Here is a 24,177-nt window from a genome sequence, read left to right on the forward strand (position 1 = left end):
CACGTGTCTTGACCTTCCTTGAGCATGGAGTGATGAAACTGGTTTTTCTAGTGCTGGAGGGACAGTCTCCAATCTCTGAATGAATGTGGCTGCCAATACAGCCCCTACCGTGTCCTTGATAATTAACACCCTTGGTAGAGTGGGAAAGATAGTTTTTGAAATAGAATCAGTCGAAGACAACCCTTCCCTGGTTAACACCTGAGCCCTTACCAGGCACCAGGCACAGTAGGTGCTTCCTGCGATTTCTCTCTTTAACTCCTCACAAATCCGCAAGTTGGATATGTTTTTATTCCCATTTATAGATGAGGAAAGGAACTTGAAGAGGTTAAATAATTGCCCAAGGTCACACAGCCAAGAAGAGCAAAGCTGATACCTGGATTAACCACCAGGCGTAGTGTGTCTCTCCAAGACTAACCTTGCCCCCAGTTGCATAATCTGTGCTGGGTTTTTTGTGTGTGTGTTTTGAGACAGGATCTGGTTCTGTCACCTATGCTGGCGTGCAGTGGTGTGATCCTAGCTCACTACACCTTCAAACTCCCAGGCTCAGGTTTGGTAAAGATGACGCCTTGCTGTGTTGCCCAGGCTGGTCTCAAACTCCTGTCCTAAAGCAATCTTCCCACCTCGGCCTCCCAAATTGCTGGGGTTTTAGGCCTGAGCCACTGTGCCTGGTGCATAATCTGATTCTACTTTATTCACTTATTTTCTTGTGATCTGTGCTCTCTCCCCATCGGGATATAAGCTTCATGAGAGTTGGCTCTGATTGTACTTAGCACATCATAGGCACTAAAAAATGTATGTATTGAATGAAGGAACAACATCACAGTCCTTCCTTGCCCAAACTCTCCTGGAGACCAGCACTCAATCCAAGGCAGATCGTAACAGAACCCTGCATGTCAAGCAAAGCAACTGTAAACTGATGTAGTCAGCAGTTTCTGAGCACATAGCCTGTGACAGGCGCTGTTGGGTGTTTTTTTCACATAGAGAACGTCATTGATGATCACACTTTTGAGGTAGATATACTATTCCCATTTGAATAGTGAAAAGAGACTCAGAAACCTGGAACTTATCCAGGCCCACCTGTCTACTCAGTAGCAAGCAGAGTTGAAAGGTTAGAAAAGTATAATCAGGCTGGGCGCGGTGGCTCACGCCTGTAATCCCAGCACTGCGGGAGGCCAAGGCAGATGGATCACTTGAGGTCAGGAGTTCAAGACCAGCTTGGCCAACATGGCAAAACTCCTTCTCTACTAAAAATGTAAAAATTAGACAGGCGTGGTGGAGGGCACCTATAATCCCAGCTGCTTGGGAGGCTGAGGCATGAGAATTGCTTGAGCCCGGGAGGTGGAAGTTGCAGTGAGCCCAGATTGCCCCACTGCACCCCAACCTGGGTGACAGAGACTCCTTTTTTTTTTTTTTAAAGTACAATCAGAGAGCAAGAAGCCCCCTCAGGGTTTTTGTGAGAATTAAATGAGAGAATCCTTATTCATAAATAGCATGCAGTGACTCACATACGTTAAATATGGCTGTTCGTGGCTTCTGCAGGGGATAGATTCCAGGACCCCCATGGATAACAACATTCAAGGATGGCCAAGTCCCTTATATAAAATGGTATGGTATCTACACATAACCTACGTACATCCTCCCATATACTTTAAATCATCTCCGGATGATCTCTGTAATACCTAATATAATGTAAATGCTGTGTAAATCATTGTTATACTATTTTTTCAAATTGTATTACTTCTTATGGTTGTACTTTTTTCCCAGATATTTCAATCTGCTGTTGGTTGAATCCGTAGCTTCGAAACCCACAGACATGGAGGGCCGACTATACTCAGTAACTGTTACCTTCGATCGTAGTTATTAATCCTCCATCTCTCTGAGAGGACCTCAAAATTGAGGTAGGGATCAATGAGAGAATGAGAGTGGGATCCTTTTGTGGACTGGGAAGCACTAATGAATACGAGTTGTGGTTATCACACAGAGTTCTGGAATCAGAAAGCACACCCAACCCTATCCCTGGCTGTGCCTGCCTACCCAGCCCAAGAGACCTCGGGCAAATGTCTCCCCTCTTTAAAGTATGACCCCTTGCCTTAATAAGATGAGGAGGTGAGCAGAGGGTTTCAGCTGTCTTCTATACCTAGTTGTGGAGGATGAGAAGAAACATATAGAAGAATCCCAGGATCATTCAAGCCTTTAATGAGCCAAGACCTAATTAAACTAGAGCAGCCTGCGTCCAGGTGCAAAGACAAGCAGCCCCCTCTACTGGCCACAGAAAAACACAGGCTTTGCTTCGGCTCAGGGTCCACCATGATGTCTTTATAGGCTGAACTGACTCTTTGTGGGAGCTCTTTCTGGAGTCCACGTCATGAATCCTAATCTGAGCAGTAGGACATTACAACAAACACACAGTAAAGAGTTGCCAAACCAGATAACATTGCAAATGACAAACAATTCCTTTTAATTAAATACAAACAAGGGAAAAAGGCACCATGGCCCATTCAAGTATTTTGCATAGATGTACAAATATTGTAAACAATTAATAGGTGGACAAGAGAGAAGATCTGTTTCCCATGAACAATCTCCCAAATAAAAAGAAAATTCACATTGCCCTGGATCCCAGACACATACAAACACACAGTGGACGGTGTGAGAGGACACGCGGGGTGTGGGGGTGTGACTTTGGAAATTTGGGTTTGGATTCTGCAGAACCTCTCCTTTAGCAGGCTTCCCTTGGGAAGGGGACCTTTCCAGTTGGCATTCTTATGGCTTTCTTGGGTGTCCAGCAGGGCTGTTCTACACATGATTAACATAAACACTGACTTTGGAACTGGTCCCCAATTTTCAAAATTCAAGTTGTCCATACCCTCTGTCAAGAACAAATGAGGAAGTAGGCAGGGAGAGACTTTATTCAAAAGGGTTACTGCAGGAGGTGGTGAGGGGCTATTGCAATACAAAGAACACTCAACCAGAAAATCGGCAAGTCTCAGACCTTAAGATCTGCAAGCATCTCAGAGTTGGGGCAGAAAAGGGCTTTACTTTTATAGGGAGAAGTCAGCAAGGCTGAAAGGAACCTATGGCTAGCAGACAAGATGGAGCCAGGTGCCCAAGCTAAAGCTTCCACAAAGACAGGGCACGAAATCTCCTGAGGTTTGTTTTAGAGATGGCTCTAAGGCCTCTAAAAAAATGATTGGGTTGTAAGATTGGCAGGTTAATTCTGTTTTTAAAGAAATTTACCGACATCTCCATCTGCATGAAGAGCTTGCTAACTCACTAAGCCAAACTTGAGTTAAGCTTCCCTCCTCCCCACAGACCCTGGACTTTGGCCCACCCTCAGCCTGAGCCAGCAAACAGCCCCTCCCCTGAAAAAATAAAAGGCTGGGCACAAAGTGATTCCCTGAACGCAGCTCTTTCTAGCCATGTTTATTTTTTCCAATAAAAGAAAAGGCCTTTTCTGCCTGGGCTTTGAGATGCTTGCAGATCTGCTGTCGGTAGGTCTGAGCCTTCTCGCCATTCCCATAGGCCCCTTCCTCTCCCTTTTACAGTATTCCCTCTCCTCTTCTGCAATCATGCTTTGGAATAAGGTCTCACCTTCCCTAAGCCCAGATTTATTTGTATTTGACACCTCAAAACAGCACACTGGGCAGTGGAGAGAGAAGGGGATGCGTAATGGCCAGTCTTCCTCCTGGGCAGCCTCCCTGAACAGAGCCAGGAGTGAAGCATCAGCAGAACTGGTTGCTGCAAGTCTCCATCAAATGCCAAAACATTCCACCATCTTCCAGTTCACAGTACAATTTGATGGGATGGAGGTGATATTAAAATAAAACAAAACAAAAAGCCAGAAAACAGCAACCCAGGTCTCCTTCTGGTGTGGTTCCAGGGAGGACGAACTGCAGTTCAGACGGCTCATGTAGTCACTATGGCTGTGGCGCTGTCACTTCAGAGCCATCTACCTCCTGATGTGAGGGAGAACGGCTGGAGAAGCCACAGGAACAATGTGAGGCATGGGGTTGGGTTTTGAGGATGTCGTTCGTTTGTTTGGCAGGGGGGTGAAAGGGGATATTTTCACCTTTACTTTTCTGGAACCAAGCCTTGAGGCAGAGGGTGACAAATTTAAAGAAAAGGTGGTCTCCTGACTTAATCGGGCCACAGGAAAGGTGGGGAATGAATCTCTGGAGCAAGGATGACCCGCAGCAGAGAAATGGGGAGCCTATATCACAGCCACCCTGAGGGAAGAGAAACTCATGTTCCTGAGATCTTTCTAAACCCACCCCAGGCTTTTCCCCAGGGGTACATCGGACATTTTCCACTTATTTCCAAACCCAAGAACGTCCACAAAGCACCTATTGTGTGTAGAGAACTATAAGGAGGCCCTGGGGTGGTGAACCAGAAGCTCAGCCACAGCCTTGCAGTGAGGTTTTCAAGAGCAAACAACTGCTCATTGCAGGAGGGGAGGAGGCCCCAGGAAAGCCTCAGAGGAGGACAGTCAGGCCAGCTCCTATCCGGAGAGCCACCCAGCACCTTTGTAGGGGTGAGAGTCAGTCTCCCAGAAAACATCTCCATAGCAAAGCACCACACGGCCCTCGTTCCCTGCTGCAGGGAGGACAGGAGCCACAGTGGAGCCCCTCACCTGCTCAGAGGGTCCGATAAGGGCAGTGAGCAGAGAGAGAACAAAAGGAAGTGAATGACAAAAGGCTGGGTGGGGAGACACTCCCCAGCTCTGACTGCTCCAGCGCAGCTGCTGCTGGCTGCCTTCTCCAGGGATCTCGGGCAGCTCCCTCGGTCAGAAACGGGTCTGTCTCTGCTCAGAGGGCAACAGTCCTGCTCGAGGTCAATGACCAGCCACTAGGGCAGGCTGGCTCCCTCACGTGTACTTTGCAAATAGCTGGGCTTCTTAAGGGGGCACCTCGCCTAGATTTAGCTCAGAGAGTAAGGAGGAAGACCCCCTCACCGTGCTGAGGTCACAAAACAGAATGCATAATAACGATATGACCCCAGTGGCCATGTCCCGAGTCTACTCTGGTCACACTCCTGAGAGCCAAAACTGAAATCCAGTGGCTGACTGTGAGAGAGGACTCTGACTTGTAGGTCACAAGCACCTGGTCACCAGAAGGTCAGGACTGCTGAGGGTTTGCTCACCAAAGCACCACACATTAGAGCGGGAATGAGAGGGGAAGGAAGAGAGCAAAGCACGGGGCACCGGGAAATGCGGCGGAGAAAACAAAGGGCAAAAATTATCCAGAGTCGGGAGTCGCAAGCTTTGGCATCACGGCTCAGAGGAAGCCCAAGCCCGGTGCGCCTCCGGCTGTCTACACTGCCTGTGAATAGTACCTGTCTGAATCAGAGTGACCCGTGTGAATACGGGGACGCAGGGGTTTGGGGAGAGGTGGGAGGGGACTTGGCTTGTTACATGCAGCCACACAGCCAGAAGCCATTACCTCAACCAAGCCCTGGGCAGAGCCACCACAGTGGCTGGCTTGACCCCCTAAAAGCTAAAAGGAGTAAATGCCAGTCTCTGTCCAGCCCAGGACCTCTGAGGAGGGCAAAAGCAATGGGAAGCCCTCGTGCATGCCCTGTACCCCAGGAGTGGATGGATGCTTCTACAAGCGCATGTTGGCCTGAGGGGCTGGGCAGGACTTTTCCCAGTGGGCTTGCCAGCCTTGACTGTCTCCATCAGCACCTCAGGGCTGGGAGTCTGGAGGAGAAGCTGCTATCCACCCTCCTCCTGGTCTCCCCTCCCCACCTGGGGCTGTATATTGCACAAAACAACACCTAGAAGCCATTGGATCGTAGTCCCTCTGGGCTTCCGAGGAAGCCGAGGAGGCACTGAGTCAACAAGGAGATTTTTGAAGATGTGGAGGTTCCCGGAAGAAGGTGGGAGGAGCTCATAGGCAGCCAGACATGCTTCTTCCGGATTCCATGGCCATGGGTCCTCTGCAGTGTCCAGAGAGCTCAAGAAAAGGGAGGAGCCCCTTGGACAGGTCTAGATTTTCGAGCTAATCATCCCTCCAGCCCTCTGTGATCTGTATTCTGGAAACTGGAAAGAAAAAGAAGGGAAAGAGAGAGACGTCAGCTTGACGCAGATCAGTGGGATGAAGGAGGAGCTGTCCTTCCGATTTAACAGCTTAGGAGGGATGGAGTAGCCACTGAGAACAAAGGCTTCTTGTGGAAGTCTATCCATATGTCTGTTCACCCAGACTGTCAGTCCTGCAGGGAGGGGTGTGGTGGGTTCCCCCGTCTCAAGCTGACCAGTCACCCCTCCTTCCTCCCTTCCCTGCTAAGGCAGCAGCACAGTCCATAGATTTCCCAATGCCTCGTGGGAATACAGGGTGGTCAGCCAGCTTCTTCACCTCAGCCCTTTCTGACCCAACTCCCAGGACTGGCAAACTGAGACTATGTCAGCGCACAGAGAAGAGGTACGAGGAGGGGCCCTGTGTGCACAGCCTCCCACAGGCCAGGTGGCTTCTACCAATGCACTGCCTTGCTCGTCACAGCAGCCTGATGGGGCTGGTACTACTGATCATCATCACCTGTGTACAGATGGGGAAGCAGACTCAATGGGGACTTGCTCAGGGTCCCTCTGCAGGTCAGGGGCAGGGGCAGGGCTGAAGCCACCGGAGCTCAGGACCGTAAGCACCACCTTTCACATGAAGCCAAAACACCACAGTCAAGCAGGCACCAAGACATGTGAATGGTTTGCCCTTGGCTTTTGTTCTGGAAGTTCAGTACAGACCACAAGAAATATGAATTGCTTTGTTTTCTTAACTCCACACCTGCCCCCTGAGAGCCCTCTGGTACCAGCTTTCACCCTGAGGGCTTCCCATGGACTCACCTTTGGGGCAGGTGCTGCCACAGGCTGGGACTGCCGAGGGCTAGCACCAGGAGGCCACAGCGTGGCTGCACCCCCTGGCCTGGGGAGGGCCCTGCGGCCTGGCACTGGGTTTGCTGGGAGCGCCTTCTGGGGTGGTCGAGGCCTGGAGAAGTCCTGGAGAGAAAGCAATAAGCCTTACTTGAAGGCCAGAGGCCTGTTTGAAAGAAAAATATCCCTGCTTTCTTACCAGTCAAAATCAGACAGGAAAAAATTATAACTGTATGGTCTCATTTAGAAAGAAACTGTGCGTATGATGTGTTTATATTCTCAAGAGGAAGTCAGGAGAGCAGCTGGCAGTATCTATTAAAATTACAAATAACCATTCTCTGATATAGTAATTCCACTTCTTCTGACCTATGCTAGAGAACTATTTGCACAAGTGCACAAAAATGAAATCGCAAGGGTGTTCCTTGCAGCACTGTTTGTAACAGCAAAGAAACTATAAATAAGCAGAATTTCATCAGCAGAAAAATAACTAAAATTATAAAGTGACAGATGATATAGCACTTAAAAAGAATGAAGTAGGCTGAGAGGGGCTGGTATGGGGAGATGTTCAAGACTTGGCAGGTGGAACAAACAAGCTGTAGAGGATAGCTGATGTACAGTAAGTCACCACGCTCCCCACCTAATAGGAATGTCTACGAACAGAAAAACGAAAGGCTACAGATACAATTGGGAAGAGGTTATGCTGGGATGGGGTGCGAGACGGGAGGGGTGTGCTGCAGGTGAACGCTCCGTTTTTTTAACAAAAGCATGTATGTGTATTTCCTGTTCAGATTAAAAGAAAATTTCGTTTTCTTTTTCTTTTTTTGAGACGGAGTTTTGCTCTTATTGCCCGGGCTGGAGTGCAGTGGCACAATCTCGGCTCACTGCAACCTCCAACTCCCTGGTTCAAGCGATTCTCCTGCCGCAGCCTCCCAAGAAGCTGAGATCACAGGCACACACCACCATGCCCAGCTAATTTTTGTATTTTTAGTAGAGACGGGGTTTCACCATGTTGGCCAGGATTGTCTCAATCTCTTGACCTTGTGATCCACCCGCCTCAGCCTCCCAAAGTGCTGGGATTACAGGCATGAGACACCACACCCAGCTAAGAAAATTTAAACAGAGAAGCAGCTACATTTTGTGCATGTTGGCTGTCTATGTGTGCGGCACGTTTAATGGATTCTGTCCTTGCTGTGTTACTATTACCTTCATGTTCTCACCATTTCCACAAGGCTTTGCCCGGACTACCTTATTTAAAATCACACAGCCCCTACCCTGGCATTCCCTGACCTTTTTAGCCAAATATACCTCTTCTTTACTTTTCATGTCACTTACCCCCTTCCAACATACATAATTTATTTACTTGTTAAGTTGATTTTTACTTTATGCCTCCCCACCCCCCTCTAGAGTAGAAGCAGGACGGGGTCCCAGCTGTCTGGTTCACTAACACAACTTTGGCTTCCAGAACAGTGCCCAATATATAGAAGGTGCTCAACACATATTAGTTGATTGATTTTTTTTTTTTGTTTTTTGAGAGGGAGTTTTGCTCTCTTTGCCCAGGCTGGAGTGCAATGGCATGATCACGGCTCACCGAAACCTCTGCCTCCCGAGTTCAAGGGATTCTCCTGCCTCGACCTCCTTAGTAGCTGGAATTACAGGCATCTGCCACCACACCTGGCTAATGTTATATTTATAGTAGAGACAGGGTTTCTCCATGTTGGTCAGGCTGGTCTCAAACTCCAGACCTCAGGTGATCCACCCGCCTCGGCCTCCCAAGTGCTGGGATTATAGGCCTGAGCACCGAGCCTGGCCGATCCATTGTATTTTAAAGGGCAAAGAATGACTGGGCCACCCACAGGCCCCCAAGCTGTTGGGGTTTAAGGGGAAGCTAACTGCATAGATGGGAGTTCCAGTGCCTGCTCTTTCTGACTTGCTTCCCTTCTCAAGAGGGTCACGACCATGTATTAAAGTGGACAAAAGGCAAGCATGTAGAGAGAGCAGGAATGACTCAAAAAGCTGAGACCTCCCCCAAGAGCTTCACAGCACTAGAAACTGAAGCAAATTCTTAGGACTGAAAAGCCATGTTCCTCAGCTCCACCTGGAAGGACAATGCAATCCCACCCACCTTCCCCAGCCCAGAATAGCTGCCAAGTTGCAGTGGTTGCTGGAAGCCAGGACAGAGACCTTCTGGGGCAGGTGACAGCTGGGTGCAAATGCCAGGTTGCAACTGGGAAAGGCTGTGCTCCCAAGGGAGCTGTGCAAATGGGCCACTGAGGGGCTGGTGTTTGGGCAGGAGCCTCATCAGCATGTCAGCGCTGGGCCTCCCAGTGCAGCAACCAGCCACAGGCCACATCTGCAATGACCCAACTCAGCCCTGGCAGGTGCCTCGCCCAGCACTGTTTTCCTCTGCCTAAAGCAGAAACAGTCCTTCAACCACTCTGGCCCATGCTCCCTTCCATAAGGGAGGGCATCTCACTTGATCAGATTGCACAAGCCAGACACGGGGCATCATCATCCCCTACCAACCTCAAGTCCTGTCTATTTTCACATTTCTCATCAGCTTCACTCCATCATCCCTGCCTTCTCCCTGCTCCAAGCTTTTACCATCTTTCTTCAGGACAACCTTTAAATCTTGTAACTAGTATAACCATTTGCTGCTAGAGTAACTTTCTTTCCTTCTCTTCTTTCCCTTCTTTTCTCTCTCTCTCTCCTCTCTCTCTCTCTCTCTCTCAACGGAGTTTCACTCTTGTTGCCCAGGCTGGAGTGCAATGGCGCGATCTTGGCTCGCTGCAACCTCTGCCTCCTGGATTCAAGCGATTCTCCTGCCTCAGCTACCTTGGCCTCTCAAGTAGTGGGGTTTACAGGCATGCGCCACTATGCCCAGCTAATTTTGTATTTTTAGTAGAGACGGAGTCTCTCCATGTTGGTCAGACTGGTCTTAAACTCCCAACCACAGGTAATCCACCTGCCTTGGCCTCCCAAAGTGCTGAGATTACAGGTGTGGGCCACCGTGCCCAGCCCCCATTTTTAAAAACTATTTTCAAAATGCAAATATAATCACAGAAAAAGGTGAACAAATCACAAATATACAACTAGATGAATTATCACAACGCAAATACACTAAGTAATCCCCGTGCAGGTCAAACAGTAGATTAACAGCTTCAGAAGCATCTACGGGCCCCTTGCGGGAGCTACACCTCCCTCCTGCCTAAAGGCATCCCGAAGAGCGATCAATCCTGGTAAACAGAGAATCGCATTATGTCACCACTGTCCCCTTCCTATGGCATGCAGACCAAAGTCCTGACCCGCCAGGCCTGAGCATACTGTGGCTCCTCCTGGCCCTCCAGCCTCATCTCATAGCTCCTTGGGCTCCAAGCACATGAATCTTTAAGTCCCTTCAACCCACAGGGCCCTCTCCCATTACAGAGCCTCCCTATTAGTGGGTCCCAGCACCAGGAAAGCTCTTCCGTCACTTGCCCTCACGGCCTGGTTAAGTCCTGTTCCTCCTTCATGTCTCAGCTCAAATGTCACCTCCTCAGGGAAACCTTCCTGGATTTCCCAGACTAGGTCAAATCCCCGTTACTTCCTTCTGAGCACCCTGAGCCTCTTGTTCACAGCACTTATCGCTGTTGCAGTGCACCTATCCCGGAGTCACTATCCCAGCAGAATGTGAGCTCCAGGAGGCAAAGCTGCCATCTGCTTTCCTCATCATCGCCTGGCCCAGAGTGGAAGTGCATACGCTGGTTTACAATAAAAGGACTGAAGCAGTGACGAGGTTTCATCCATCACTTCTCCAGGGGATCCATGTCCCCCAGCTAGGAGGTGGGAGATATTTGATGGCAGACTGGAGACTGTGAGTGGCCCCAGGGAAGGAGGCTGAGTGAGGCTGTCTTACTCAGCTGGGTGAGAAATGGGTTCAAGTCCTCGCTTCTCCACTCACAACTGTGCAATGTCAGGCAAGTCCCTTCCATCCTGTGAGGCCTGGCAATCTCCAAGAGAAACGAGGGCTGCACAACTCCCTTCTTTGAATGGCTGTGAGGAGGAAGGTGGCAGTCCAATCTTATCACAGGAGCTTCCACTCAAAGCAGCTGCCTCCCACAATTTGCTCCTAGAGAGACCCCCACCTGGACCCTGGGGCCCAGAAGGAGCTGTGTTTTGGGGCACCTGCCACTGGCTGGGTAGCTTCCTGCACCTAAGACTCCTGCCAGCAGCTGCAGGGGCACAGACACAGGGCATGTGCAGCCTCCACCACCTCCCCACCAGTTGGGTCCCCACTGTCCCTGACGCCTCCTGACCTAGGGCTCAGCGCCTTGGGGTGACAAGGGTGAGGCAGGCCCCGTGTTCTCTGAACAAGCCTCTAGTGTTCCTTTTTGGAACAATGGTCTGAGTGGACTGCTCCCCCAACCCACTCCATCCTCCCTCCACCAGCACCCCAAGTCTCTACACTCCCCCAAGTCTCTAGACTCCCCCAAGTCTCTGCACTCCCCCAAGTCTCTACACTCCCCCAAGTCTCTAGACTCCCCCAAGTTTCTACACTCCCCCAAGTCTCTAGACTCCCCCAAGTCTCTGCACTCCCCCAAGTCTCTACACTCCAAGTCTCTCAACACCCCCAAGTCTCTACACTCCCCCAAGTCTCTAGACTCCCCCAAGTCTCTGCACTCCCCCAAGTCTCTACACTCCCCCAAGTCTCTAGACTCCCCCAAGTCTCTGCACTCCCCCAAGTCTCTACACTCCCCCAAGTCTCTACACTCCCCCAAGTCTCTAGACTCCCCCAAGTCTCTACATTCCCCCAAGTCTCTAGACTCCCCCAAGTCTCTGCACTCCCCCAAGTCTCTACACTCCCAAGTCTCTGCACTCCCCCAAGTCTCTACACTCCCCCAAGTCTCTACACTCCCCCAAGTCTCTAGACTCCCCCAAGTCTCTGCACTCCCCCAAGTCTCTAGACTCCCCCAAGTCTCTGCACTCCCCCAAGTCTCTAGACTCCCCCAAGTCTCTAGACTCCTTTCTCCCTTTCTTTCATCTCTCTGTTAGGGACTGAACTGTGCACTCATCATTTGGAGAAAAAAAATCATATGTTTAAGCCCTAACCCCAATAACCTCAGAATGTGGCTGCATTTAGATATAAGGTCTTTAAAAAGGTGATTAGGATAGAATGAGGCCACTAGGATGGGTCTTAATCCAAGCTGGTGTTCTCATAAGGAGAGTTGGACATGCAGAGACCCGGGATGCAGGTGTGCACAGGAAAGGCCATGTGAGAACACAGCAAGAGGGCGGTGGCCACCTGCAAGCCATGGAGAGAGGCTTCAGAAGTCAACTTCGCCAGCACCTTGATCTTGGACTCCTAGCCTCTAGAAGTGTGAGAAAATAAGTGTCTGCTTTGCAGCCACCCAGTGTGCAGTACTCTGCTGTAGCACCCCCAGCACACAAGTACACTCTCTACCTCCTCTCTCTCTCCGCTCCTCGACCTCTTGCTTTTTTTCCTTTCTTCCCTCCTTCCCTCTCTCTTCCCTCTCTTTTCCTGCATGGATTTTTCCATCCTACCTCTGCCCCACACGAAAGGAAGGGGAGAGCAGCGGTTTCACAGCAGAGAAACAGAAGGATGCCCTCAGCTCTGCCAAAAACTGTACCACCGCCCCACATCCCAAGGACCCTCCAAAGCCTGCAGCCAACCCCAGAGTCCGTAGGGTCAGAGACAGCTTGGGTCCCACGGAGCCCTCTGGACCACACCCATGGAAAGCAGTCTCAGTTCAGGGGTCACACCCAAAACACACAAACCAGTTCCGGAAGGCAGCCCGCCCGGCCGCCACCCAGGAAACACCTGTGTCTGCACTGGGGGCTCTCCTGCAGGGGTAGTCAGCGCCATCACAGCACACACACGCAGTAGGAACAGGCTGCTGGGCAGGCTCTGCTTCCATGAGCACCAGCGGTGGGGGCCGAGAGTCTAGACCCCACTCTCACCTCCCAGAGGCTCCTGCCCCTTGGGATGGGCAAGGCATCAGGGTACATCCCTCAGTAAGACTTTCTGACTAGTAGAAGGTACCAACAGGTACAATATGGTGGGAAGAGTACTATGAAGACTGAAGTACAGCCCCATCAGCCTCAGCCTTGAGGAGCCAGAGCAGGCTTCCTGGGAGAAGGGACATCTAGGAGCAGACCTGAGGATGCAAGAGCTGGCCAGGCAAAGGGCAGAAGGAGTGTCTCAGGCAGAACAAGCAGCATTTGCAAAGACCTAGCAAGCAGATGAGCGTGAGGAGCTGACTGATGTTAATCTGGGGTGGAAGGCGGGTAGTGGCTTGTCATAAAATAGGCCAACCGGAAAAAATACTACGTGGTTTAGGAGCTGTCTAGAACATCTATTTCCCCACGTTCATTGCTCTTACCTGCTGTGTGCCTCCGTATTGACTGAACTGCAGAAAAGGCAGTCAGCTCATGACCCCACAAGTTTCATCATCCCCACCTTTGCCATTACCCACTGAAACCAGCCTTAAGATTATAAATCATTCTACTCTAAAGACACATGCACACGTATGTTTATTGTGGCACCATTCACAATAACAAAGACCTGGAACCAACCCAAATGCCCATCAATGATAGACTAGATAAAGAAAATGTAGCACATATATACCATAGAATACTACGCAGCCATAAAAAAGGATGAGTTCATGTCCTTTGCAGGGACATGGATGAAGCTGGAAACCATTATTCTTAGCAAACTAACACAAGAACAGAAAACCAAACCCTGCATGTTCTCACTCATAAGTGGGAATTGAACAATGAGAACACATGACCACAAGGAAGGGAACATCATACATTGGGGCCTGTTGGGGCATGGGGAACGAGGGGAGGGATAGCATTAGGAGAAATACCTAATGTAGATGACGGGGTGATGGATGCAGCAAACCACCATGGCACGTGTATACCTATGTAACAAACCTGCACATTCTGCACATGTATCCCAGAACTTAAAGTATTAAAAAAAAAAAAAAGGGCCAGCCATGGTGGCTCACACCTGTAATCTCAGCATTTTGGGAGGCCAAGGCAGGCAGAACACGAGGTCAAGAGACTGAAACCATCTTGGCCAACAGGGTGAAACCCTGTCTCTACTAAAAAGACAAAAATTAGCTGGGCATGGTGGTGCGTGCCTGTAATCCCAGCTACTCAGGAGGCTGAAGCAGAATAATCACTTGAACCTGGGAGGTGGAGGCTGCAGTGAGCCGAGATCGCACCACTGCACTCTAGCCTGGCAAAAAAGTGAGACTTCGTCTCAAAAAAAACCCCCAAAACCCCCCCCAAAAATGTAAAACATAAAGAAAAATCCCCAGGCAACCAGTATTGAAACATTACACCTTAAAATTTGGTATTTATTATGAATCTGAATTTATAATAAATGCTTAAGCTTAAAAAAAAAAAAGGAAACTGGCCTTAAAAGCAATATTCCCAGCCCCTGGTTGCTGACAATGCACTTACCTGGGAAAGAATGCAATTGGGTGCAGGGGGAACTGGCCGGCTTGGGGGCGGCCTCCTGGATGACTCCGTCCTCTCTATTTGAGATGTGGGCCCTGGGGAGTTCCTAGCAGCTCTGCTCAGGTGTGCCGGCAGTAATGCAGGTGGGGACCCACCACGCAGATAATCTGGAGGGGGCCGGGGAGGAGGCTGGGAGGGCTTCCGCAGGATTTCAGGGGTGTTGATCACCTGTATGCACAAGGCAAGGAACCACTGAGACAAGAAATCACTCAGGGCTGCCACTGTGTGTCTCTTTGAGATACACCAGAGCCCAAAGGGAGAACAGACACACCAATCTATTAAAACCCCAGGATCCCAGATGTCAGATGCAACCTTTAACGTCATTAGGGGATGTCAGAACCAAATGACAGGTCTCTCAAGCCAATAAAAGGGCTTTTATTACCAATCCCATGGGCCCGCAGAGGCTCTTAGAAAAATCCAGCATGGCCCCAAGGGATAAAGGAAAAGCAGCAAAGTTCAGTGGTGCAAAGCTCCTACCTTTCGCTTGCCCTGGGGCGTCTGCAGCTTGAAAGTTGGGTTGGCATGACCAGTCCCGCTGTTCTGAGAAACCCTGAAGGGACAGCTAGAAACAAGAAATGGGGGAGGAGAAGAAAGGGGCAGGTGTTCAGCGGGGGACGCTGCCTGAGTTCCCTTTTACCCAAGCACGGCCAGCAAGCAGCTAAACCTTCCCCGAGCCTGCTCTGGAGGGAGTGGGATTGGTCTTCACAAACCCCGTCCTCCTAAGTAGAAAAACGTGTGGCCAATGGCGAACTCACGAGGAAACAGAGTTGGCCTTATACAAAGCAGAGCTTTCTCAGCACCTTCTCTTCACTCTTTAAGACCGCTCCCCTCTGAGGAGACACAAGGGTATCATGAGCCATCAACCAATCCCCATCAGGCATAGAGCCAGAAAGACCTGGGATTTAAAACCCCCCCCCAGAACAAGTGTTATTTCACGTGTTAAACATAAAGACGCACAGAGACTGTACATCTTCCATATCCAAAATAATAAATCACTTTTCAAATGGACACCAAAAGCGAACAAGGGTAGCTATTCTTGTATTAGACGAAACAAACTTTAAAGTAACAGTGGTTAAAAAGACAAAGAGGGGGCTGGGTGTGGTGGCTCACGTCTGTAATCCCAGCACTTTGGGATGCTGAGGTGGGTGGATCACCTGAGGTCAGGAGTTTGAGACCAATCTGGCCAACTTGGTGAAACTCCATCTCTACTAAAAATACAAAAAATCAGCTGAGTGTGGTGGCACACACCTGTAGTCCCAGCTACTCGGGAGGCTAAGTCAGGAGAATCACTTGAACCCAAGAGGCAGAGGTTGCAGTGAGCTGAGATCACGCCACTGCACTCCAGCCTGGGCAACAAGAGCAAAACTTCTACTCAAAATAAATAAATAATTAAATAAAATTGGGAACAAATCAACTAGATAAAGGGTGGCAAACAGATTTTATTTTACGTTTTAGCTTGAATTGGTTGGGGATATTCTGCTGAGAAGGACTCAGGAGTGATGACCAGAATCAGTAGACAGTACTTACAGTAAGATCAACTAGTAATGCCTGCCACAGTCACAGCAGGGGAGAGGGCAGTGTGTACCTTGCATTTGTCTCCCCTGAATTAGACCCACTATCACCAACACTTTTGCTAAGTTCCGCTTATGGAGACCTTTGTGACCATAAATTGACCTTGAGTCCTCCACGGAACCCTGTCATACCTGAACTGCTGCCTCAGCTTGGAAGGGAGAGCTGAGGGCTTGAGTTGGCCTAGTGTCTTGTTCTGTCTGCAGCAGTAGTACATCAGCAGGAGGACCACCAGCACGAAGATGGCCGCCAGCACTCCAGCCACCACAGAGCCCACACCTTTCAGAAACACAACCCAAGTGGGAGATTTAGGAGCTGTCTGGCTTAGAGCAGATTTCAAAATAGGTATCCCTGCTTCTTCTTCAGGCATTCGATTTGCATTTAATTTGTATTACTTATTTTAACTTACAAACTATAATTAAAAACACACATTATGGTCTGAGTGCGGTGGCTCATGCCTGTAATCCCAGAACTTTGGGAGGCCGAGGTGGGCAGATCATGAGGTGAAGAGATCGAGACCATCCTGGCCAACGTGGTGAAATCCCAGCTCTACTAAAAACACAAAAATTAGCTAGGCGTGTTGGTACTAGGTCCCAGCTACTCGGGAGGCTGAGGCAGGAGAATCACTTGAACCTGGGAGGCAGAGGTTGCAGTGAGCCAAGATCGTGCCACTGCACTCCAGCCTGGACAACAGAGCGAGATTCCGTCTCAAAGAAAAAAAAAAAACCACACACACACACACACGATATAACACTGGGAAACCACTAATGGTAGCTCAAAGAGCCAAGTCAACTTGCTTTGCAAAGACTCTACAATACAAAGCTTCTATAGCCACTTGTGCTCAATTGAAGACAGTCCCTTTTCAGACAAGCAGTCAAGCTCTGTTACAATTTGCCACTAGTTTTTAGCCTGAATCATGGTTTTCCTGGACACAAAGGAACCAACACAAATAATGCACAAAGACTTGGCCAGGTGTGGTGGCTCATGCCTGTAATCTCGGTACTTTGGGAGGCTAAGGTGGGTGGATCACTTGAGGTCAGGAGTTCGAGACCAGCCTGGCCAACATGGTGAAATCACGTCTCTACTAAAAATACAAAAATTAGCCGGACATGGTGGCAGGCACATGTAATCCCAGCTACTTGGGAGGCTGAGGCAGGAGAATTGCTTGAACCCGGGAGGCGGAGGTTGCAGTGAGTTGAGATCACACCACTGCACTCCAGCCTGGGTGACAGAGCAAGACTCCATCTCAAAACCAAAAAACAAAAAAACTAAAAGGCTCAGACTGATTTAAGACTAGAACTCTCACCTATAATCTGTAACTTTACATTTGGTTTCATCAAAACTACCCCAATATTCTCTCAAGTGGTTAATATAAATACACAGAATATATTTGTACTAACAAAACATACCTTTTATCAGTTTTACATATTGAGGTTTCTTCCTTGAAAGATTTTGGTGCTTTTTTTAAAAAGCTATTTTTTTTTAAAGAAAACTTTAGAAACCACAGTGCTAGGATTCTTGAGAGGTCCACTAAAATACTATAAAACTTTGCTGAGTGTCTGGTTCCCCATTTTAACTTGTGTCCATTGGAAGAAATCTAAACCACTGTGTGTCCCAGGTTCATGATTATTTTTAAATGCCCAAAAAGAAATAGTCACTGTGCCCCCTAAAAAGGACGGGAACATTCAATGACCTACAGTCTCTCTTACTCTCACTCTACCAGGCAGGCTCCCCCTCCTCAGTAGAAAGGATGGGCGAAGAGAGACTGAGCCATGTCCCCACACCACACTACGGGCGGTCGCTCCTCTCTTGGCCTCTCTGTATTGTGATTTCCTCTCTACAAAATTGGGACAATGAAGCTGACTCAGTGTGGATGCTCTGCAGCCTGCCACCTGCCCCTGATGCCCACTCTTCTCACAAAAGTGGGCAGTGGCCCCAGCAAGCTGGCACTCACTCTCAGGAGGCATGGGCCCACTGTCGATGCTGCCCCCGTGACCTGGTGTGTTGCAGAAGGGTGGGGCCCAGCCTGGCAGGCAGTGGCAGTTCTGGTTGTTGTTACAGACCTGGAGCGAAGAAAGAGCAGAGGCATCAGCACCCCTGAGAGCATCAGCCACCCACAGGGCCTGCCCCCATGACGCTCCCATGACACAGAGAAGCCAGAACCCAGCACGCACCCCATGGCCATTGCACTTCTTCCCGCAGCCTTCGGTTTCAAAGAAGGATGTGTTCCTGCACTGCCCCTCGAAACAAATCTGCAGGGGGAGAAAACGGATTGATCGGTGCAGTGAGAGGGACACTGGTTGGGAATTAGGAGGCAAGGTTTTGCCCTTAGAACATACGGGGACCCATGGCCTGGTGCGGTGGCTCACACCTGTAATCCCAGCACTTTGGGAGGCCAAGGTGGGTGGATCACCTGAGGTCAGGAATATGAGACCAGCCTGGCCAACATGGTGAAACTCCGTCTCTACTAAAATTACAAAAATTAGTTGGGCATGATGGCCTGTACCTGTAATCCCAGCTACTCAGGAGGCTGAGGCAGGAGAATAGCCTGAGCCCAGGAGACAGAGGTTGCAGTGAGCCAAGATTGTGCCACTGTACTGCAGCCTGGGCGACAGAATGAGACTCCGTCTCAAAAAAACAAACAAAAAAACCATATGAGGACCGAAAAAGGCAGACCCCTTCAGGTTATCATCAAAGTGAAAAACGGAAAGCCGCCCACAACGCTAAGGACAGGACAGCAGTCAGCTAAATTTGCTATTACTTTTGTGATTAGGGAGAAAACAACAAATATCTTGTTAAAGTATCATATTTAACAATAAAATATGTACTACTGCATACACCTATTATGTTGATGATGTTAATTAATTGTCATTAGTATGTACTAATTTTAATATTATATCTAAAAATAATGATGGTGACAGTACTCTGTGCCAAGTGCTATGCTAAATGCTTCCTGTTTTTCACAGTTTCATGGTCAGAACCGACTCTATGGGATAGTTACTATTATTTTGCTCAGGCTTCCCTAACTCCTAGTCCATTTTTAATTCCCATGATAATTAAGGATGAGGATAAAAGTGGCACTAGCTACGCCACCTAAGTGCTTTACCAGGGTGATTTTCTTTAATCCTTCCGACAGTTCTCTGGGGTGGGTGCCTGTTGTCACTATAAAGCGTCATGAAGGGAGCCACTGAGGCTCTGAGGTTGGGGAGGTGGCATCTGAGCCCAGGCATCCTTTCCGCAGTGCTCACTTCTCAATCCCTGCTCTGCAGCCTGCTCCTGGGTGAGCTGGGGGAAGGGACTCACATGGTTGTAGCCACACTTGGTTCCGGTCATCACCAGGCCTGGGTCCAGCATGTCACTTTCCTCCTCAGGACCTCGGTAGACGTGGGTGCCCCGGCACTGGATCTGCCTCCCATTCATGATGATAGTGGTGTCGATGGGCACCGCGTTGGACTCCAGGGGCCGGGCCTCGGAGCTCTGACACTGGATCTTCCCACACTTTGCATCTCTGGGCACGAGAGACAGGGAGGGAAGGAGGTGGAATCAGAGGCAGGGGAAGAGCTGGGGCACCAGAGCTTCAGTCTTTCTTGACCAAGACAGCAGGCTTTCGTGGGGTGGGGCAAAGGTTGAGGGCAGTTATATGCTTTGGAGACCCACGAGGAGAGACTCCATGTGGACTGACACCAGGGGAAGAGAACAGGCTCCCTGACCTGAGCAAATCTAGACCAGAGAACTGGCCTTGAAATGTCCTCTACTCCAAGAACAGCCCCTTAAGCTGAGCAATCTGTCTCTTTTTGCTCCTTACCCTGCCATCCACCCAGGAGCTCCAGCCAGAAATCTGGGATCATCTCCAACTCCCATTCTCCCTCATTCCTGGGCTCAAGCCATTTTCAAACCCTATCAATCTTCCCTCCTATATATCTACCTTAATTCATACTGCCCCATCCCGCTTACCTGGTCTGCAGAAGACTGATTTGCCTGCCTCCAGTCTTGCCCCAGAGGAGTCGAATTTCCACGCTGCTCTCAAGCTAAAGTCCAAACTCCCCTAGCCATGCATTTGAGGCTTTTCGTGATCTGGTCCATGCTAAACTATCCAGGCTAATTTCTCAGCAGACCTTCTCCTTTGCACCCCAACATTATACTTTAATTGTATCAAACTGGTCTCAGTTCTTTCAACTGCCAGTTTTTCTCTACTCATCTCTCTTCCTGTATCACCCTCCCATGAACCAGTACCACTTTCCACCCTGTCCACCTAGGTAACTGTTCCAGATGTCAGTGTAGGTATACGTTCCTTTGGGAAACCATTCTGACACACTAAGATGGGTTGGGTGGCTTTCTTCACTTTCCCATTATTATACTGTATTGTTAACTAAAAGTACCATGCACTCAGCACGGTATCTTACACATGGTAAATCTTCAACAGACAGTAGATGGATAGATGGATGGATGGATGGATGAATGGATAGATGGATGTATCAGTGGGTGAGTGGGAGCTGGAAGGATGGATGGATGGATGGATGAGTGGGTGAGTGAGTGGTGGATGGATGGATGAGTGAGTGGGTGATGGATGGATGAGTGGGTGAATGGGTGGATGGATGAGTGGGTAAGTGGGTGATGGATGGATGGATGAGTGGGTGAGTGGGTGGATGGATGAGTGAGTGAGTGGGTGATGGATGGATGGATGGATGAGTGGGTGAGTAGATGGAGGGATGGATGAGTGGGTGACTGGGTGGATGGATGAGTAGGTGATGGATGGATGGATGAGTGGGTGAGTGGGTGGATGGATGAGTGGGTGAGCGGGTGGTGGGTGGATGGATGGATCAGTGGATGAGTGGGTGGTGGATGGATGGATGGATCAGTGGGTGAGTGGGTGGTGGAGTGATGGGAGGATGGATGAGTGGATGAGTGGGTGGTAGATGGATGGATCAGTGGATGAGTGGGTGGTGGATGGATGGATAAATCAGTGGGTCAGTGGGTGGTGGATGGATGGATCAGTGAATGAGTGGGTGGTGGATGGATGGATGGATCAGTGGGTGAGTGGGTGGTGGATGGATGGATGGATCAGTGGATGAGTGGGTGGTGGATGGATGGATGGATCAGTGGATGAGTGGGTGGTGGATGGATGGATGGATCAGTGGATGAGTGGGTGGTGGATGGATGGATAAATCAGTGGGTCAGTGGGTGGTGGATGGATGGATCAGTGAATGAGTGGGTGGTGGACAGATGGATAGATCAGTGGGTGAGTGAGTGGTGGATGCATGGGAGGATGGATTAGTGGATGAGTGGGTGGTGGATGGATGGATGGATCAGTGGGTGAGTGAGTGGTAGACGGATGGATGTATCAGTGGGTGAGTGGGTGGTGGATGGATGGGAGGATTGATTAGTGGATGAGTGGGTGGTAGATGGATGGATGGATCAGTGGGTGAGTGGGTGGTGGATGGATGGATGGATGAGTGGGTGAGTGGGTGGTGGATGGATGGGAGGATTGATTAGTGGATGAGTGGGTGGTAGATGGATGGATGGATCAGTGGGTGAGTGTGTGGTAGATGAATGGATGGATCAGTGGGTGAGTGGGTGAGTGAGTGGTGGATGGATGGAAGGATGGATCAGTGGGTAAGTGGGTGGTAGATGAATGGATGGATCAGTGGATGAGTGAGTGGTGGATGGATGGATGGATCAGTGGGTGAGTGGGTGGTGAATGGATAGAAGGATGGATCAGTGGGTGAGTGGGTGTTGGATGATGGATCAGTGGGTGAGTGGGTGGTGGATGGATGGATCAGTGGGTGAGTGGGTGGTGGATTGATGGGAGGATGGATCAGTGGGTGAGTGAGTGGTGGATAGATGGAAGGATGGATCAGTGGGTGAGTGGGTGGTGGATGGATGGATGGATTAGTGGGTGAGTGGGTAATGGATGGATGGATGAGTGAATGAGTGAGTGGTGGAGGGATGGATGATCAGTGGGTGGTGGATGGATGGATCAGTGGGTGAGTGGGTGATGGACAGATGGATGGATGGATCAGTGGGTGAGCAGGTGATGGATGGATGGATGGATGAGTGAATGAGTAGGTGGTGGGTGGTGGATGGATGGATCATCAGTGGGTGAGTAGGTGATGGATGAATGGATGGATGGATGGATAGATGGGTAGCAGATGGGTGGATGGTTAGTTGGAATGATGAACGAATGAATGAGTGAATTAATGAATGAGTACCTATTCAAATTAGGGCATGATTAGCATTTTGCAGAAATGACCCAAAAGGGCTGATTCCCTGCCCTACTATAAAATGGTCCCCAAAAGAAGCCTGATCAGCTTTCTAGGAAGCAGTGCCAGCCACACCCTCCTCTGATTTCCTTAGAGCTGAATGGTGCATTGTCAAACAGGGGGCCAAGAATAGATGACTGACTTCAACTGATTTACATAAAGGTGCAGCTCTGGGGCCAGCCATGCTGCTGAGCTGGGCAGCAGTGAGTACAGAGCAGAAGTGGCTTTGTCACCCTTATTTCATGGGGCCCACCCTTTGGTCATCACCTCATGTTGCACTTCCTGTGTTCACCATTCATGTCCTTTCCACAGTTTCCAAAGGTGTCTCCGGCCACATTCACCTTCTCGAAGCAGAGATCAGGGGCAGGCCGGGCTCCTGGGTGGGCAAGCAACATCTATCAGTACACTCACCTGTCAGAAGCCCCCAAGGGCAAAGGTACCTTTGGTAAAATCGTGAAGTGAAGAATATTTTCTGAGAGGGAATACTCAGCCTCTTCTTCCTGTTCCCTGTCAGGTTACTCCATCCCCACATTCTCATCAAGACCCTTTCAGAGAAGAATGTTTTATATAAACTCTTCCTACCTCATTGAGGATTTATATCTGTGTGTGGGGAGGGTTGCATACTAAGCAGGCTCTCTGATGTAGAAGCCATGTCTCATTTCAAGATTTTAAAAAATAGGTCATACGTGCACAGTATTTTAAAGATATAAGTATGTCTTAGAAAATTTTTCTTGTAGTCATACTAGTTCCTACTACTTCTCTACATTCTGGAGAAATAGTACTTATTAACAGTGCATTTTCTAAAGATACTTATATCTCTAATTTCTATATCTCCTACATATAATTCTGTGTGTATCTTCTAGAGATAATCTCTCTAATAAAGAATGGAAGCATATCAAGGGATTCTCCTGTCTTAGCCTCCCAAGTAGTTGGGATTACAGTATCCACTACCACGTCTGGCTAACTTTTGTATTTTTAGCAGTTACAGGGTTATACCATGTTGGCCAGGCTAGTCTTGAACTTCGGACATCAGGTGATCCACTGGCCTCGGCCTCCCAAGTACTTACTGGGATTACAGGCATAAGCCACTGTGCCCGGCCTTTTTTTTTTTTAAAAGAGATGCTACCTCACTCTGTCACCCAGACTGGAGTCCTACAGTACGGTGGCTCACTGCAGCCTCAAACTCCTGGGCTCAAGCCATCCTCCCCACTCAGCCTCCTGAGTAGCTGGGATTACAGATGCAAGCCACCACATCTGGCTTGGAAGCCCATTTTATTCACTGTTCTACACCTCGCATTTTTCACTTAATTTTTTGTGGAAGATGATTTTATTCAGTAAATATAGGGCTGCCTCCTTGTTTAGCCACGAAGCATTGCATTATGTGAATGTACCAGAACTAATCGGTCCCTACTGAAGGACACATAGTTTGTTGTTGGTATAGCTGACATGGTGCAGTAAACAACTTTGTAAATATATCCTCACACACATGGACAAGTGTTAGCTTCATTTCTAGGTATACCTCCAAATTGCTTTTCATAGGGGCCATACCTACCTGTTTCTTCACACCCTCTATTCACAACACTATCTATTCACAACAACTATTGTTGTTATATTATTATTATATTAACTCTCAGTCTTTGCAATCTGATACATGAAAAATCTCACCTCATAATAATTATAATTGGCTTTCAATTGGTATGACTGAGGTTAAAGGTCTTTTCATAGCTTAAGGGCCATTTGCATTTGCGTCTCTGTCTCCATCCTCTACTCATTTTCTTTTGGATTACTCATTCATTTGTCCACTCTGAGAATGAAAAGCATCAAGGGGCTGGGAAGAAACACTGTCCTCTGGTTGTCTCTGAACATCTAACCTGAGTCAAGGGGCTAAAAGAGGTAGTATCTAGAGGTACCATCTTGAAGCCAAGATTCCAAACTACTCTGAGGGCCAGGGGAGGCTGGATGGGAGATGAT

General features: G+C 49.1%; 1 protein-coding gene across 2 annotated transcripts in view; it reads right to left on the reverse strand.

The window, feature by feature from the left end:
- Positions 1-2,429: 2,429 nt before the first annotated feature.
- ADAM19 (ADAM metallopeptidase domain 19) overlaps positions 2,430-24,177 on the reverse strand; it is a 99,833-nt gene continuing 78,085 nt past the window's right edge. Inside the window, exons 15-23 of one of the 2 annotated variants that reach the window (XM_064376486.1) lie at positions 22,474-22,582; positions 19,250-19,454; positions 18,121-18,198; positions 17,901-18,009; positions 16,081-16,225; positions 14,855-14,939; positions 14,321-14,545; positions 6,830-6,982; positions 2,430-6,034 (exon numbers count right to left, since the gene is read on the reverse strand). In XM_064376486.1, the coding sequence (XP_064232556.1) occupies positions 5,981-6,034; positions 6,830-6,982; positions 14,321-14,545; positions 14,855-14,939; positions 16,081-16,225; positions 17,901-18,009; positions 18,121-18,198; positions 19,250-19,454; positions 22,474-22,582 (1,163 nt within the window). In that variant the 3' untranslated portion in view covers positions 2,430-5,980. Of the gene's footprint in view, positions 6,983-14,320; positions 14,546-14,854; positions 14,940-16,080; positions 16,226-17,900; positions 18,010-18,120; positions 18,199-19,249; positions 19,455-22,473; positions 22,583-24,177 lie in introns of both variants that reach the window. The other variant, XM_064376485.1, reaches the window with a different exon arrangement.

Source organism: Aotus nancymaae, unplaced genomic scaffold, assembly GCF_030222135.1.
Source record: "Aotus nancymaae isolate 86718 unplaced genomic scaffold, 86718_ANA_hifiasm-v0.15.2.pri h1tg000015l_0, whole genome shotgun sequence".
Lineage (NCBI taxonomy): Eukaryota > Metazoa > Chordata > Mammalia > Primates > Aotidae > Aotus > Aotus nancymaae.